The sequence below is a fragment of the Erpetoichthys calabaricus genome, chromosome 3 (genome assembly GCF_900747795.2).
Source record: "Erpetoichthys calabaricus chromosome 3, fErpCal1.3, whole genome shotgun sequence".
NCBI lineage: Eukaryota > Metazoa > Chordata > Cladistia > Polypteriformes > Polypteridae > Erpetoichthys > Erpetoichthys calabaricus.
The window spans coordinates 284,894,704-284,914,109 of NC_041396.2; the positions used below are offsets into that span (position 1 = coordinate 284,894,704).

Genomic DNA, 19,406 nt, shown 5'->3' on the forward strand with positions numbered 1-19,406 from the left:
GCGCTTTGAGTAGTGAGAAAAGTGCTACATAAATGCAAAGAATTATCTATATATATAATTCAGTAAGCCGCCGACAAGTAGCCACCCATGGAAAGCACGCAAGACAGCCATGCCCACCAACTCTAAGACCATTGGATACGACGATAACTCGCAGAGCCACGCCCACCAACTCGGACACAGAAACTCACAACACCGGGCGTCATTCACATTCGTCTCTGCTAGACTCCACATGCACCTCTGAGCCATGTTGACGTTTCATTAGTCAACCTCAGTGGAACCTCGGTTCACACAGAGGCAGCGCGAGAGAGAGCCGCGCACACACATAGGCAGCGCCAGAGAGAGACAGAGGCACACACACAGGCAGCGCGCGAGAGAGAGCCGTGCACACACACAGGCAGCACAAGAGAGAGACAGAGGTACACACAGGCAGCGTGAAAGAGAGAGCCGCGCACACACACAGGCAGCGCCAGAGAGAGACAGACACACACACACAGGCAGCGCGAGAGATAGGGGACTGGACTCATAAGATAGGAAGGCAGTTAAAGAATAATAATAATAATAATAATAAATTTTATTTATATTGCACTGCACTGGGCTTGATTTTGTTTTCACTTCTGTTTACAGCGATCGGTTCGTAGTGTGCATTGTTGCAATGTTACTTTTCTTGGTGGTTTATTAAATTACGGATTTTTTCAAATGTTCATTTTTTTCACTGTGCTTAAAACTCATTAAAAAAAAGTGTTTTTAGCCAGCGGTTGGTAGCGCTATAGCGCAAACTATTGCAGTGTTAGTTTTCTCTGTTGTTCAAGGTTTTCTCAGTGTTATTCAATGTTTTTACATTTAGTTTACTATTACGCTGTGCATTCTGTGGTTTAATTAACTATATTTGTGCTTAAAAACTTAAAGTATATATTTACATACAGTTCGTACAGTCTGGAACTGATTAATTGTATTTACATACAATCCTATGGGAGAAATTGCTTCAGTTCACGACCAAATCGGTTTACGACCAGAGTTTTGGAACGAATTATGGTCATGAACCAAGGTTCCACTGTATTCTTTTCGGCTATGATGCACGACTGCGTCCACCATCGCAAACTGTTTCACACGCCATGGTCTTAGAGTTGGTGGGCGGGTCTCCGTGAGTTTCTCTTGCAAGCGGGCACATGACCAGGCGGTGTGTTTGTTTCGAGAGCGAGGGTGGACGCGGCAGGACTATCTAAGAAGAGGCATGTTTGTCACAGACGTGAATCGCTGTATGCGGCGTGTAAAACAGTTTGTTTCTCGCGGATGTGAATCGCTGTATGCAGCGTGTAAAACAGTTTGCGAGGGGTATTCCATGGTCTTAGCAGTGTCTATACTTCGATGTGAATCGCTGTATGCAGCGTGTAAAACGCTGTATTGTATGTTGCCCTCTCCAGAGTTACATCTTTTCATTCACCTACAGTCGTATCCTCAAAACCAACCCCATTTGGACAACTGTGTCTTTCAGGAAGTGTTCACCCATCAATACATAATTATGCGGCGTATGCTACGCTGCAGGTTGGCTAGTTATTATTACTACACCTAACTTGTTTTGGTAACCTAAGTTATGTGAACATCACAGATATCAGAAGGGCAATCATATGAGATTAGTATAAAGTGGATTTAGAAGATTTCAGTTTTGGATTTTTAATAGATTTACAAACCTTTCTGAAGCAGGTCTTCACTTTGTCATTTTGGGTTACTGAGTGTAGATTTATGGAAAGGAATGTCAAATGAATCCATTTAAAATTAAATCTGCAACACAAAAAAGTGTGCAGGAAGTGAAGCGGCCTGAATACTTACTAAATCCTCAATATATAATGTCAAATTCAAAAGCTGTCTGAGTCTTTTGTGGGGGTTGACTTTAAGGAAAATCAGGGGATGATTCTAGGCATGTATTAATGCAGTTTGTACTCCCTTCCTCACAGTAAAGTGCTAGCCTTTCCCACTAGGACGACAAAAAAACAATACTGAAAGTCAGAGACATTTGGTCCACAAGCACTCAGATGAGTAGTGTTACCTAAATCATCACAGACACTGAAAGGCATTCAAACTGGATCCCAGATTTTCTTATAAAAAAAAAATCCCCACCTGAGAATGACAGCAGCATCCTGGGCTCCGACAGTAATGTCTGTCATTCCATCATGAGTGACGTCCCCAGCGGCATGGAGAGAATGACCAAAAAACAGAAGATTGGAATGAATGGACTTTCCTTGAATTTTCTGCAATAGACAAAGAAACAAACAAACAAAAGAGTCGTGCTAAGAATTAACATGTTGGAGGCAAGGAAGCAAAGAAAAAGCCAGGAATTTATATCTTAGACCAGAAAAAAACTAAACTCATTAACAATTTTAACTTTAGGCCCCAGTTTACACCATCTGATGTTAATAAACAGTGTGAGTCCCCTACCTTTGTTTTTGCCACAGCTCCCCTATCAGCTCTAATGGTTGTGAATGCCAGAATATCCACACTCACATTGAAAATGTTGTTGGTTAGTTATGGCTCTGTCAAACACAACAAACTGCACTTCCAGTAGACCCGATGGTTTTTAACTACCACTGCTAGTTTGTCTGTTTTGTTGACCAGTGAGTTTACATTCCCCATTACCACCGATGGAATAGATGATTTATTTTTCCTTCGTTTGTTCGCAAGTTTCGCCTTTACCTTAGCGTTGGACCTTCATTCCTAATTACTACTCTTTAGTTCTTCTAGAATGAGCAGCATTCTCTTAGTTCAGAATGTGAGTAGCTCTTCCTTCATACAAACAAAGTTCCTGTCACTCACTTGTGTTGTAAAAAGATCCGTATCCATAGTATACCATAGTTTACTTAAACAAAAGTACTGCAAGAAACTCTACACTATAAGTAAAGAAAAGAAAGAAAAACATCGGTAAAACAGATGGAGCTAGTGGTTAAGCTGCCACTGCGTTGCACCAAATACAAACAACTCCCATGATGTTGTAGCAACCATGATATACACTAAAAAAATTCATAGTATTTAATAGCAAACAAACTTTAATTAATTAAAGGAGGGATGTAGGCTTGAGCAGAGTTACTGGGAACTTTGAATTTGTTTTGCCCTACAACTTAAGTGAGCAATCTAATAACTTGTGTATTAACCTTGGGCTATATCTTCAAAATTCTTCCTGAAAATCCCCTTAAAAAAGACCTAAATTGATCTCTGAGGCAACTTGAAAACAACCAATCTAACCCAAAGTCTGTAATAGAAAAAAGCAGAAAATTCAAACATCAAAAAATCGAAAGTAGGTACTAACAAAAGTCCAACACAAAGTGAACACTATAATACTGAAGCAGCCCATTCATGGACTACTGGTTCTTAAATGTTATTGAGGCAGTTCTTCACTACAGCAACAGGTGGATCCACCGCCCTAAGCTAAACATATAGTGCACAAGGCACATAACAAAAGGAACAAACACATGGAACAGCCACTTAAACATCATATTCACCAGTAAAATATATTTAGACAAGAAAACAAAAACATAATTAATAACATTATTTACAAAATGTCAAAAATGGTGAAATGAAAAGAAAACGTACTTGAGCCAGGGATAAAATTCTGGCTGTATTGTAATTTACAACAGGATCATTTAGAGCTGCTGTTCAATCTTCCTGTATATATTTGGAGGGACCATCCCTTAGAATATAGTCAGGGATCCGTGAGGCAAGTTCTATTTTATTAGCTTTTAGTATCTACTTTCTGTCAGTTCCTTGTACTGACCTGACTGTACAATTCATCAATTCGGTTCATTCCTCCATGAAAAATATAAATGCTTCCACGGCAGTCATCCTCAAGTGGTGCTCCAATTACAATATCTGATAATCCATCTCCATTGAGATCAGCTGTCTGGCTGATTGCTGCTCCAAAACGACCAAAAACATTCCCTGGTGAGCCATAGAGGGATGAGTTACAGCTCAGATGTCCCTGAGTGAAGATGTGGAAAGAAAGGTTGGATTATAAATGTGCCAGTATTTTAAACAATACACCATATTGCAACAATATTCTAAACAGCCTTCTGAGTTAAAGTAATTTTCTGGTAGTGTGATTGGATAAGAACTAGTATGTTTTCCTTCACATTTAAATCCCCATTGTTATACCCATTATAGTAAGCTCCAAAATCCAGTGCAGAATGTTTGCAAAACAGTGGCTAAAGTTCACAAGTTTCATTGATTAACTGACGTACCATTTATCCATACATTTTCTTAATGTTTTTATTTCAAGGCAAATTCTTTGGGGTCCTTCACATTTGGTAATGCTATACGGAGACTTGCAAGAGCTCAGCATATGGTCAGACCTATCAGCTCCTGCTACTAATCTGCAAAAGAGAGAAGCAAGTTTGGCAGCTGTATTAGGAGTCTTCAAGGACTTGTTTAGCTTACATGTGAGAACCTACCTAGGATTCAATAACACCTAATGAGCAAATTAGGAGAAAGAAAGAAAGAAAGAAAGAAAGAAAGAAAGAAAGAAAGAAAGAAAGAAAGAAAGAAAGAAAGAAAGAAAGAAAGAAAGAAAGAAAGAAAGAAAGAAAGAAAGAAAGAAAGAAAGAAAGAAAGAAAGAAAGAAATATTTTGTAGCACATTATTGTACTGCTATAAGTTGGACGTTGGTAGGCCATTAGGTAAGGGAAAAGGATCAGGACATGGATACATGACCAGAAATAAGAAGGATTCATAACTGGAAAGACAAAAACTGATTGTGCAAGAAAACCAAATATATGTAGTATAAAACAAAGTAAAAATAACCAAGTACTAAATCGTTTAACCAAAAAACTAACCAAATGTACACGCACAAGGATTTTTTGTAGAAAATACCCACAGATTCTGTTGTTCATGACACTGTCTTGTCAATGATGTCACAGTTAGTGATGTTCAGATTTCACAACATCATACAACAAACTGCAAAATTTTGGCACCCACAGGAAAGCAAGATTTAGTAAACAGAATACATAATGATAAAGAAAAGCACAATATAAATGTAATGAATTATTATTATTACTAGTCATTTAGCCCGTTACAATAACGGGCGCTAGAACAGTAGTGCATAAACATTAGTAGGAACAGTCTATATTAAATGGCAAGGGACTTTGACCTCATTCTTTTTGTTGGTCGTATTTTTCTTTCTTTCAGACTTTCTTTTGTTGATGTTTACTTGCTGAGCTGACCGTTCTTCGTGGGCTGCCACCGTGTATTGTGTGTCTTTAATTTTCTGTGACAGTAATACTGTCTTGTACGGCTCTATTCAATAAGGGCGCGCACAAAAAGGCGAATTTCATAAGGGAGACCTCAATTGAGCTCGGCGAATAAAGGTGTTCGTAGATAATTTAGTTCAAATGGCTCTGGAATATGTGAAGAGCAACAAAGGTACAGATCTTTATTTACGCGCACCTTTATTCGCTGCGCCCAATTGAGGTCGCCCTTTTGAGGCTCGCCTTTTTGTGCGCACCCTTATTGAAGGATGCCTGTGCGCGCCCTTATTGAAGGATACCGTCTTGTACATCCGCTGGCTTGTACGTCCGTAATATACCTTTAATTTTCTCTGGCGGTAATACAGGCGTGCGCGTCGGTAATATGCCTTTAATCTCCACTGACAGTAATACTGGCTTGTATGTGGCTGTAATATGCGTCACTGTATTGTGTACCTTTAATTTCCTCTCCCAGTAATACTGGTTTGTATTTCCGTAAAACGCCTCTAACTTTCTCTGACAGTAATATCGCGCATTGCACCGTGCCCCGCGCATGCGCACTTTACCAGAAGACACCCACACACAGACACCTGGACGCACACAGGGATTTTATATAAATACTCGTAGATTAATTTCAACTTTTTATCAGTGGTGAAAAAGTAGGAACGGATAACACATATGCATCCTCTGACCTCAAAATTTATCAATAAACTACATAATGTTGCAAGATAAAAGTGCTAAAACTGAGGACTCACAAAGGGAAGTGGTAGGAAAAGGAAGCAAAGTTGTAGGAAAAGGAAGCAATATTTGCCTTGCCTTAGCAGTGAGTTCAGAATACTCCGGGGAGAGGGTGGGCCAGAAGTCACCATGAGACACCTGCTGGAACCTGACCTTTAATGTCCTGTCACAGGAAAGCTCCAAGAGTTGGTCTTCTGCCTTACCAGTAATGTCACTTTTCACTGTTGCAGTTGTTGCAAATGAATCACATACCCTGTTCCAGGCATCATTAACATCACAGAAGTATGTGCTGAAGTGTTTGCTCAGTGCAGTTAAGTAAGAAGTAGCCAATTCTCTCACTGGGTCCACTAACTCGTTAGTTTCATAAAGAAACTCTGTCAGTTATTGTTATTCCATCTTGTAATCTTTTAGTTCATAGCTCTATTGTCTTCATAAATGCTATGATTTTGTCACTGACCTCCAGGACAGATGTGTAACCTCCTTTGATACATAAATTGACCCCATTAAGCAGGATGAATATGTCAACAAGTACAGGCCAGTTTTGCCATAAACACTAAATCAGAAAAAAAAAGTCTTCTTTGCCATCTTTTGAAAACTCTGATACCTCCCCGAGAAGCTCAAACATCCACTGCAAAAATTTGCCACAACACTTTAGAATATTAGAATACCTACAAAAATCTAGATAAGAAAATGCCATTCAGCCCAATGAAGCTCACCAGTCCTATCAACTTAATTCTACCAAAATAACATTGTCTAGTTTTGAAAGTCCTTATAGTCCTACTGTCTACCACACTACTTGGTTGCTTATTACATGTGTCTATGGCTGTCTGTATAAAAACCTCCTAACTTTGTGCAAAAGTTACCCTTAATAAGTTTCCAACTGTGTCTCCATGTTCTTGATGAACTCATTTTAAAGTCAAATTCTCAATCCACCAGACTAATTCCTTTCATAATTTTAAACACATCAATCATGTAACCTCTATAACCTTCTTTTGCTCAAACTGAAAAGTCTCAGCTCTTTTAATCTTTCTTTATAATTCATCCTCTGTAGCTGTGGAATCAGCCTAGTCGCTTTTCTCTGGACCTTTTAAAGCACTGCTGTGTCCTTTTTGTAGCCTCAACACCAAAACTGCACACAGTACTCCAAGATGAGGTCTCACCAGTGTGTTATAAAGCTTGAGCAGAACCTCCTTGGATTTTTCTTTACACATCAGGATGCTGCATAACATGACATTCTGTTAGCCTTCTTAATGGCTTCTGAACACTGTCTGTCTGTTGATAGTTTTCTGTCCACAATGACTCTTAAATACTTCTCATAAATTGTACTTTCGATTTTCAGACCTCCTTAACTTAATGTTTGTAGTTACTATATGTAATACTTTTCATTTACTGGCATTAAGTTTCTTCTGCCACAAATCTGCTCAAGTCTGTATGCTGTCTAACAGATTTGTCATTCAACAGATTTGAGATCAATCCTAGCTTGGTAGGATTGCTTCATCTGCAAAGTTAACCAGCTTATTTTATTCCTATCCAAATCATTTATATATATATATATATATATATATATTTAAAATAGCAGTGGCCCTAACAGTGACCCCTATGGAACACTACTCTTAACATCAGTCAATTCTGATGGGGTTCCTTGCACCATCACCCTTTGTTTCCTGTGTCTGAGCCAATTCTGCACCCATCTACACACCACACCCTGAACTCCACTTCTTTTAGTTTGATGCCCAACCTCTCATGTGACACCTTATCAAATGCTTTCTAAAAGTAAAGATAAATAATATCATAAGCTCTACTTTGAGCATATCTTTTTGTTGCTTCCTCATTCTGAACCCATGCTGACTGATCAGTAAAACTCTTGTTCATGCCATGTATTGCTCAATCTTTTCCTTAATAGTTTCTTCCTTTAATTTACCTGTGATGCAAGTTAAGTTTACTGGCCTATAGTTGTTTGGCACTCGGTTTTGCAAACTGGCGGCACCCAGCGTCAAAGCAGTGCTACTGTTCCAGTGTGGTTTCCCTTTCTTTTTTAGATCCACATCCCTGACGCGGCTTTATAAATACACTGACATTAATCACATATTGTTTATTAGTTTAATGCATGATTGTAATTAACCTGTAACAATATAATGGTCCACGGAATGGTCAAACTATTCCAAATACCATCGCTGCTTTAGCGTTGTTACTCTCACTGCACCTTGTTTTTCTTCTTTCAGCTGCTCCTGTTAGGGGTTGCCACAGCGGATCATCTTTTTCCATATTACTCTCACTGCACCACTCAGAGTATTTATATCACTGTATCTAAGTGTGGAATCACAGATCTGCAGCAGCTGATCAGAAAGAGAATTATCGGTATACAGCATCAAGCACACGCTGCCTCAGCCATGCTGTCTATTTGAACTGCTCTCACACAGCAAACACTTCAAAACCTTTCCTGTATGGACCTCGCGGTTCAGAAACAGTTTGATCCCAAGAACTATAAACACACTCAATCAGTCCATTAAGTGCTCCTTGTAGAACTGTTTGTACTTATTAGTACAATCACCTCACTGTAAACTTGCACTACAGTTATAATATTGCACAACCTGAGCCACTTTATAAAGCCCGTATTTACATATGATGACAATATCATTTTTAAGATGAAATGCAGCAAAATATGTTTATTATATTATACAGATAAAACTTTAACTTCATTTAAATAATCTATATTGTTAATAAATAAACATGTGAGGACACAGTGTCGCAGCGCTAGCAAGGATCTGGCGCTCTGTTCAAGGATTGTTCCTGCCTCACGCTGTATGCTTGCTAGGACTGGCATGACACTGGGTGGATAGATGGATAGAATAATTAAACATGTACTGCGAAGATATTTCAATGTTCCTTAAAGGTTTTGAAGAATCGGCGTTCTAAGCTTACAGATGGCTTAATATCTATTACAGAGTTGATTGTGTGGCGATTGGGTATTTGGAGAAAGAAAAGTAAGGACAGGAATTGGGGGTTAGTACATTTGAAAGAGACAGTACTGCTGCAATAAATTATTTCATCGAAGGTCGCACACAATCACTGTGCCACCGTGCTCTCATGTTTAATAACATGCTTTAATTCCTATCATCATAAATATTATATCACATATACATCTCAGTATTTTAATTATTCAGAAAGCTGTAATATTACGAATGTAAAGGATTCTGTGTCCTGTCGGAGGAAGAGAAAGCCAGGAAGCACTTAGTGATTTACACACGTAGAAGATCAAATACAAAACAAAGCATTTAACATGCTACTTTAGTTACGATAGGATTTGAGAAACTAGTAAATTAAACGATTTTAAGATGAAGTTTATGGTGTTCTACTTTAATGACAAAATAAACAACGTGATTAAAGTGGAAATTTCGAGATTAAAGTTGACATTTCATGCTTTTTTCCCCACTGTATGCCTATTTTTATTCTCTGTACCCTAATAAGCTTTCAAATCAAACTCAGACGGTGGGCTACGACTTGCCTTTTCACGGCGACTTTGATATCTGCCAACTTCTTTTTTATTTTGGGCACTGTGCGACTTTGTGAACTTGAGCTTTTGAGTTTCTTCGACACTCTATGTCACTCAATCAACTTCCTTTTGTTGTTTATACCACTGTTTAAACCAACAAATAGTATGTTTTTCTTTGCCTCCACTTGGTATTCACTGAAATTCTTCTATTTTCCCCCATGATTTTGCCATTGTCATTTCACAGAAGGCTGATCTTAAGGGCTATTTATATTATAATATGATTTGCATATTCAAAGAGGCGTATTTCTGGGAGGAGTTGAGGTGGGGCAGCAGGCGCGTACACATGCGTTACTTTTCACGCTGACCGGGATTTATGTAGCGGAAGAACATGGAAGTTGGCGTTCACACAGATTTATGCATCAACCATAAAAATATAATTCATACATTTAGAGACTACTATACATCCTTATATTCTACTGAGTTTAAAGAAGACAACACACAATCTAATGCATTTCTGGATACATTACAGATGCCACAAATAGGTACTTTTAGTGCGGAGGAACTGTATAAACCTCTGGCTCTATCAGAATTACTAGATGCTATAAAGTCACTTCAAGGTGGGAAAGCAGCAGGCCCTGATGGCTACCTTGCAGAATTTTATAAGAAATTCTCCACTCAGCTATCTCCCATCCTATTAGCAACATTTACAAAAGCTAGAGACAATCAAATTCTACCTCAAACTTTTCGCCAAGCATTAATCACTGTCTTTCCTAAACAAAATAAGGACTTATCACAATGTGCATCATATAGACAAATTTCACTTCTGAATAATGATGCTAAGATACCCTCAAAAATCATAGCTAGAAGGATGGAAAAAGTGTTGCCTTCAGTAATATCACAAGATCAAACTGGATTTATCAAGGTTTGACACTTATCTTCCAATCTTCGACACCTGTTTAATGTAAAATACTCAGCCAACAAAGTCAAACACCCCAGAAATATTATTATCATTGGATGCAGAAAAAGCATTTGACATGATTGAATGGAAATACCTTTTCACTACATTAGAGAAATTTGGGTTTGGCCCGAACATTTGTGCATGGATCAAACTACTATATACCAATCCAGAAGCTTCAGTTTGTATTAACAACATTTGTTCAGACTACTTTAAACTAGAATGTGGTACAAGACAAGGTTGCCCCTTGTCACCACTGCTATTTGCAGTCGCCATTGAACCACTGGCGGTTCACTGTTGAAATTCTTATCAGATAAAGGGGATTTTCAGAGAAGGACTGGAACAGAAAATTTCTCTATATGATGATATGGTACTGCATATATCAGATCTACAAAATTCTGTGCCTGCAGTCTTAACGTCACTTTCAGAATTTCAAAAGATTTCTGGTCTCAGAATTAATCTGAGTAAAAGTGTACTCTTTCCAGTGAATTCTCAAGCACATAATATTGGATTGGACACCTTAACTTTGCAGATCATTGCAGATCAGTTTAAATACCTAGGGGTAAACATCACAAGTAAACATAAAGCTCTTTATCAACAAAATTTCGCTGTCTGTATGGAAAAAATCAAGCAAGACTTGCATAGATGGTCAACCCTTCATCTCACTCTAGCTGGAAAAGCTACTTTTTTATTTCAAAACATTCCAATATACATTAATAAATCATTTTTTAAGCAATTAGATTCAACAATAACCTCATTTATTTGGAACTCAAAACACCCATGTATCCAAAGAGCGACACTACAAAGACCTAAGGCAGAAGGTGGCATGGCTCTACCCAACTTTCAGTTTTATTACTGGGCAGCAAACATACAAGCTATAAAAACCTGGATACAAATAGATGAACATACACTGGCTTGGTCCGCAATGGAAGTAAAATCCTGCAGTACTTCTTTATATTCCCTGCTTTGTGCCCCAATAAATGCAAGTTATCAGCAATATACTAATAATCCAATAGTGCTTCACTCACTCAGAATATGGAACCAATGTAGAAAGCATTTTAAGATGGAGAAGCTTTTATCTGTGGCACCTCTGCATGAGAACCACCTCTTTTCAACCCTCGTAAACATATGCAGTTTTTAATATCTGGAAAAGATTTGGGATTAAATTGCTTAGAAGATCTTTATATATCAACATCTTTGCATCCTATGAACAATTACACTCCAAATTTAACTTTCCAGCCACACATTTCTTACCCTGCGTTCAAATTAGGAACTTTGTTAAACAGAACCTGCCCGATTTTCCTCATCTTGCACCCGCCTCCATGCCGGAAAAAATATTGCTCAATTTCAAGGACTTAGACACCATCTCTGCAATATATAAAGTTATCTTGCAGTCCCTCTCTTTTAAAGATCCAAGAGGACAATGGGAAAAAGATCTCTTAATCAATATATCAGAAAAGGAGTGGAAAATAGCAATGGAGAGACTTCACTCGAGCTCCATATGCACAAAGCATACAATTATGCAACTCAAAATTATATATCGAGCACATCTGTCTCACCTAAAACTGTCCAAAATGTTTCCAGGGCAAGATCCAACCTGCGAACGCTGCAATCAAGTCGCGTCCTCACTGGGTCACATGTTCTGGGCCTGCACCAAATTAACATCATTTTGGACCAAAATGTTTAAGTGCTTTTCAAACAGCCTTGGTGTCATAATCCCTCCTAACCCATTAACAGCTGTGTTTGGTGTTCTTCCAGATGGGCTTAATGTGGAGAAGGATAAACAAACTGTGATTGCATTCACTACACTTTTGGCACACAGACTTGTTTTGCTAAACTGGAAGAATCCTAACTCTCCTCTTTTAAGTCAGTGGGAAACCGATGTTTTATACGATTTGAAATTGGAAAAAATCAAATATTCATTTAGAAAATCTGTACAGATTTTTTTCAAAACCTGGCAGGATCTAATCAATAATATCTTAGAATAAGCTCTTAATGCACCGAGGAAGCAATTATCTCCACATTTCTTTTTCTTCTCCGATTTATCTCTATTGCCCTATTAAACTCATCAATTTAGGTATGTCTACAAGCCTTAAGTTTTACTCTGCTGGCCATGCTCTCTCTCTCAGGGGTGGGGGGGCGACTTGTTTTCAATCCTATCTTTTTAAAAAATTGATCTGTTTGTATGGAATGATTACAATAAAATTAATTAAAAAAAAAAAAAGATTTATGCATCTGGATTTTTTTGTGCATAAGCACATTTCCGCTTTTGTCCGTACACCATGTTATAGTGTGAATTCTACGTACGCCTTTATGCATGAGGCCCCTGCTCTCCACCACACTACTTGGTAGTTTATTCCACGAGTCTGTGGTTATTTGCGTGGAGGAACGTTTTTTAATGTTTGTATGAAATCTGCCCTTTACAAGTTTCTAAATGTGTGCTCATTGTGAACCACTTAACAGAAGGAGAAGCATTCCGAATGGGATGGAGACTGATTCTTTGCCCGGCTGGAAAGGTATAAAGGAGGAATTATATGGGTGGAAGTGCGACCCCACGCCAGTATGGTTGAAGGATCGTACCCCAGTTGGAGTGACCAGGAGAGACACTTTATCAATAGTGATTCATCCTCCAGCACAAGAGATGGTAGTGCTCCTCTGCCATTGGGTGCAGGTTGGAAAACTACAAGATTGCCTGAGGCTTGTAGCTTGGGAAGGTGCCTTGTCATGGTCTTTGGGTGCTTCCAGGGGGCACTGCCTGGAGAGGACTTCCCTGTTTTGGACAGCTTCCGAATGTCTTGGAAATACTTCCTTCATGCAATGTCAATAAAAAATGAGGCTTTTTTTTCTTCACTCGGAGTGTATGAGTCAGGAGGAAGACGAGAATACTTGCAGAGGAGGAGTGGAGGGAGACAAAAAAGTAATTAAATTCGGTGTACACTTAGAAGTAAACCTGTTGAGCCTATTCTACAAAAAATGCTATTTTACCCTGGATTTGGGTCTGAGGTGGTTGTTGGGTATTCAGAGCTCAGGGTTACCCCCTAGTGGCACACTTTGTTCTTGCTTCAGAATTTATTTTAAAGTATCAACTGGAACCCACTGTACTGATTTATTTTCTTAGTTTTAAACATTTCATCCATGTTTGACTTTGTGCTTCCTTAAACTGAAAAGGTTTGTTCCATCAATCTCTTCTCATAGATCAGTGCTCCGCAACCTTTTCTCACCTACAACACACCAATGTTCTTCCTAGAATTCCGCGGCACGTCAAAAGCTAAAATATATAGCAGTGGCGTAGCTAGGGCGGGGGAGGGGGGAGTCGTCCGCTCTGAGCGCCAGCTATTTAGGGGCGTCCAAACTACGGTAGTTTCCTTTTTTTTTTTTTGTTCCTTGAGGAGGCGCAAAAAAAAATTCATTCAGTTTTAGGGCGTCAAATTTTTCACCGCCCGGGCAACATGATCTCCAGCTACGCCACTGATATATATATATTAATTTAATACACAAATTTTACAATACATTTTCGTTTTTTATTATAAATATACATTTATTATAAGTATACATACATAAAAACTATACTATATTTACTTTTATGCAATCTTAATAATTATTATAACATAATGACTGATTAATGTGATACCTGCGATTGTTTCAATGAACACAAAAGTTTTATATTCGGCTCAATATTTGACAGCGCAACCCGAAGTTCTTGGTGAAGATATTTTAAGCATGACCGCTTATCATTTTTAATTAACACAAGAGTTGTTTGTCAATTTTGGCGTAACTGGGATGGTTTGAATTTAGATGGCGATTTAGTTTACTGGGTGCCATTGCCTCGTTTGATAGCTGATCGCCGCAAATGATGCATTGTGGCTTTGGAGCCGTTTCGTCACTACACCACGAGAATCCATATCAAATGTAGTCTTCGTTGTACTTCCTTTTCACAATCTTCTTTGTTTTTTTTTTGCAACACTTGTGCTGGGTTCTTCATCATCTGTGCGTGAAGACGAATCTTTTCCACGTAAAAATTTATCCATATTTAAAGGGGTATAAAACTAAATATGAATCACACGAAGAACGTTAACCATACACAATTCAGCAACACAACTAATAGTAATGAATGATAACTACTGTCGCAAGACGAGTGAATGCGACGTAGCACGACTAATACGTCGGCTTGAATTGAATCTAGGTGAGGGCACGGAGCGCTCTGCCTATCAAAGCATACTACGCAGTTGTCTGGCGACTACGTTGGGCCGACGTCGTAGGCGACAGGCGCCGGGATTTATTATTTCAGAGAAATGACACATAAAATTATGAAACCTTTAAAAGGCTATTTACGCAAATATTTCATTGCACGTATTCTCGTTATTGTGTTTCTAAGGAGGACCGTTGAAATATTATTTAGTTAGAAAATTGTCTTATTTGACAGCGTCACACCTGTATCGGCTCAAGGCACACCAGTGTGCCGTGGCACACCGGTTGCGGAGCACTGTCATAGATCATACCTCACAGTTCTGAAATCAGCGTACACGCTGTTCTATGGACTTAACCTAAATCTGCTATGTCTTTTTACTTTCTCGTATACGAAGTATAGGGAAAGTATTGTAATCGTCCAAAAATTCAATGCTGAGATTTTGATAAATCTTCACGTTTTAGACCTCCCTGACTTTTTTTTTATACGAAGTACAGAGAAAGTATTCGAATCCTCCAAATATTCCATTTCAAGATTTTGATGAATCTCAACATTTTAAACCTCCCTGAATCCAAAAATGGCATTATGTCTGTGTGTAGGTGATAACTTGAGTTTGCTTTCACTTAGGCTAACCAAATTTTGCAAACAAGTATTAGGTACAACATGTAGATTTCTATCAACTTTTGGGAGTATTTCCGTTAATTGGAAGTGGTACTTTACCTTTTATTCATGCAGCTGCAGGGTCCGATTTATTCAACTTTACTTTTATAATAATTGTTCAATATATTATTAATTTGATTTGATTTGTTTTTGATGGTTCTTTAATGTACATAATATAAAAATTTAATCATTGTCTTGCAGTTTACTCCTCAAATATCCATCCCCATATCTTAGTATACGAGAAAGTGTAGGGGAAACCACTCACGATTTTTTTAATATGGAGACCAAACCTGTACAATACACATTACTCCAGGTGAGACCTCACTTGTGTGTTACATAACCTTAAGCATAACCTCCTTTGATTTTGTACTCCACATATCGGGGCGGTGTATAATCTAACATTCTGTTAGCCTTTTTGATCGCTTCTGTACACTGTTTTGGTGTGGACAGTGATGACTACACTGTTATCCCTATGTTTTTTTTGTAATCTTTACACTTAAGTTTTAGACCTTCCATTGTGTATGAAAGTGTAACATTTTTACTTTCTGTGGGTAATAATTTCCTTCTGCTTACATTAAATATAATTTCCCAAAAATCTGCACAAGCCTTGCAGAGGATTCAAGTCCCTCTGTAATAATTTAACTAATTCTTCATTACCTGCCCTTCCTCCTAGATTGGTGTCACCCGCAAACTTAACCAGCTTATTGATTACATTCTTTTCTATGTTGTCACACAAGTGCACCAGAGGATCACCTTTCAGGTTCACCTGAACTAAGTAGTACCACCCTGGAACGAGAGACTTGTTAACAAACCTGTCTCGTTCTTCCCTCACATCCTGGAGAACCTGCCCCTAAGGGCATCAAACCAAAATAATCTCCGACCCTTCTAGTCAACACCATATAAAAGCAGAGCAACCACAAAGGATTGTGTCTCATTTTCATGTGGACCTGGCTTTTGTGTTGACAGAGCCAAACCTGTTGCTGAATCATCCTGATAACAGGACTATTCGCTCTTCAAAGAATCTGCACAGTGAACTGCTTCATTTTTGTTATTGCCTCCTTTCATTTTGAATTAAATGGGGTTGTATTGCCCAGTTGGCACCCCGTGCATCTTTTTGTCCTGCAAACATCATTTTGCTCTGCTACAATGAACAATCAAAAGATTAGCGATCCCAGCACTGACCCCTGAGGGACACCTCTTTAAACATGACCAAATCCTGAAACAGTTCCTCTAACCTAAACTCAGTGTAGCAGGTACAAGTTATAACATCTGGATCATCCAATAATCATATTCTGCATTGAGTTGACTCATTCTGTCTGTGTTCACACAGCCATGCTCCATGTGTTTCTCCCATAGTTCCAGAGGTATTGTTAGGATAACTCTATATTGGTCCAGTATAATTATAAGTAAATCTGAGTTTGTTGCCTCTAACTAACTACTGCCCTTTTGAGTATTGATTACAGTCATGCAATGGCTGCTGAAGTGGCAATGATCAGGAGAAAAAAATGAATGCAATAACAACTGAACAGACTGCCTTATGATTTAAGGTTAAAAAATGTACATTTGGTCACTCACAAGTTTAAGAAAACTCACCGTTAACTCAACAGAGCAAACTGACACTTTTCCTCCTATTCCTTTTCCATAATACAAGGGAGCTCCAATAAGAATGAAATCCGTCTGTCCATCTGCATTAACATCTAGAGAGCAGATCTCTGCACCAAAGTATGAGCCAAGCTGGGTGTCAAGCGAAAAGAAAATAAGACATAAATGACAAAAATAAAAACATACTGTAGGCTTAAGTCATTAAAACATATAAAATAAACCAAAGAATAAATCAGATTATCAACATATCACATCAACATTTCAAAATGTAAAATTGATATTTCCTGTGAAACACATAAATATATAGACATGGCTAATTGGTGACATTAGAAAAATCACTCAGTTTTCTTTGAACTAATTTGAAATTGACAAATGTAACACTAGAGGGCACTGTTGCTCCTCTAACCCAAAAGGTATGTACTGACAACATGAGTTAAAATTACCAAGAACATGTTTTATTTCTTTTCTTTCCTTCACAGTGCTCTCCACCACCATATTCACAAGTAATAAACAATTACACAGCACATATACTATTCTTTTTTTTTCTCTTTCTCCTCCACACCTCCCAGCAAGCTTTGTCCACCTGCACCTGACTCTGGCTTCCTTGCTGGGTTCACAGCAGTCCTTTAAATAGTGTCCAACCCGGACGTACATCCGTCCTTCTGATCACGTGACTTTTCAGCACTTCCTGTGACCTGCTAGGACGGACTTTGCATAGCCTGGCGGCGCCCATGGTACCCAGCAGGGCTTTGATGCTGAACTCCAAATTCCATTATGCCCTGGAGGGATCCAGGGCACCGTTATGCTGCAGGGAATCTGCCATCTAGCGTCCTCGGGGAGACAGTGTCCCAAAGTATCTGCCTTCCCCCATTCTTCCACTCTTTGGTCGTCCCGGCCGGGTTGAGCTGCTGGACGTCCATTACACAAAGTTATTTGGTATCAACAATTGTTTATATCACAATTAGCAGATGTGGTGGATTGCCGGCTTCTTATTCCAGCCCTCACCCCCAGGCCGCCAGGAGGAGCTCTCCGGACAGCAGGAACGTGCCCCGAGGTCCAGCAGGGCCTCATGGACTTTGTAGTTTCTACACACAGCCCTGCTGGATACCTTGGGGGCCACCGGGAGTCGCTGTAGGGCGGCTCGTGGGCTCTTATATGCCCTATAACTCGGGAGTACGTCATGGTCACATGACAGGAAGAAACGACGTGCTCCCGGGGTGAAGAAAAGGACTGTTTACCCTGACCCGGAAGGAATAAGGAACTGTGGACTGCTGGGCAGGAACACCTCTGAGTCAGGGTGTATAAAAGGACTGTGGGAAAGCCCAGACATTGAGCTGAGCTGGGAGGTAGGGTGGCTAAGTGTCTGGGCGAGGGGGAGAGAGTATTATTGTGAGTAATTGATAGTTGTATGAATAGTGTGGAGTGGAGGGTGCTTTGTGCACGTGAGTACAAAATAAATAGTTATTGTACTTTCATCTGGTGTTTGGAGTGGTACCTGAGGGTTCAAGTGGTGGACAAAAGCCTTATCTGCTACACAGAATAGAAACTTTGCTTTTGATTTGTGACTGAACATATTATTTTTAATAACACTGGTCAACAAGTATTTCGCTACTGGAATTTTTTCATCTGTACTTTAACAAATTTCACTTGCTGACTCCAAATCTGAAAACCGTTTTCATCCACCACGTCCCATTTTTTAGTTATGATGTTCCAGGTCTTGGACAACTAGTGTGACTGGACTGTAAAGGCAATGCATTTCAGCATTTTAAGAATAAGTTTGGTCTCGAGAAAAGTGAAGCCAAAATTAAGGAAGGTGTTTTTGTTGACCCTGAAAAACGTGAACTGATGCTTGACGATAAGTTCAAAAAGAAACTGAAGCCAACTGAATCAGCACCCTCATTCGGGCAGGTTGTCCAGAATTTTCTGGACAAGCACAGAGCAGAGAATTATACTGAGTTTGTGGAGAATATGCTGAAAGTATATTAGCTTACGGGAGCCAGAATGTCACTTAAGATGCATTTTTTACATTCTCATCTCGACATTTTTCCACCAAATCTAAGCGATGTCAGAGATGAGCATGGGGGAAAGATTTCATCAAGATATAAAGGTGATTGAAAACTGATATCGGGGAAAATTCACTCCGAGCTTGATGAGCGACTGCTGTTGGTTCTTGTGAAGAGAGATGGATGTGCAGAACAAGCGCAAAAGCGGGTGCCTCCAACATTTTTGGCCACGCTGACCTCACTTTTATATTGAGGTAAATTGACATAAATACAGTAAGTCCTCGCTATATCGCGCTTCGACTTTTGCGGGTTCACTCTATTGCGGATTTTATATGTAAGCATATTTAAATATATATCGCAGATTTTTCACTGGTTCGTGGGTTTCAGTGGACAATCGGTCTTTTAATTTCTGGTACATGGTTCCTCAGTTGGTTTGCCCAGTTGATTTCATACAAGGGACGCTATTGGCAGATGGCTGAGAAGCTACCCAATCAGAGCACGTATTACGTATTAAATAAAACTCCTCAAATATATTGTGAGCACG

At 39.1% G+C, this 19,406-nt stretch overlaps 1 protein-coding gene and 1 long non-coding RNA gene across 2 annotated transcripts in view; one reads left to right on the forward strand and one right to left on the reverse strand.

Annotated features, from left to right (window-relative positions):
- LOC114649054 (integrin alpha-X-like) overlaps positions 1-19,406 on the reverse strand; it is a 193,280-nt gene that overhangs the window by 67,536 nt on the left and 106,338 nt on the right. The window contains exons 13-15 of the mRNA XM_028798469.2: positions 16,851-16,991; positions 3,764-3,967; positions 2,116-2,246 (exon numbers count right to left, since the gene is read on the reverse strand). Coding sequence (XP_028654302.1) covers positions 2,116-2,246; positions 3,764-3,967; positions 16,851-16,991 — 476 coding nt within the window. The remainder of the gene's footprint in view (positions 1-2,115; positions 2,247-3,763; positions 3,968-16,850; positions 16,992-19,406) is intronic.
- The window catches only part of LOC127527015 (uncharacterized), a 157,000-nt gene that overhangs the window by 58,611 nt on the left and 78,983 nt on the right, over positions 1-19,406 (forward strand). The gene's annotated exons all lie outside the window — the stretch shown is intronic.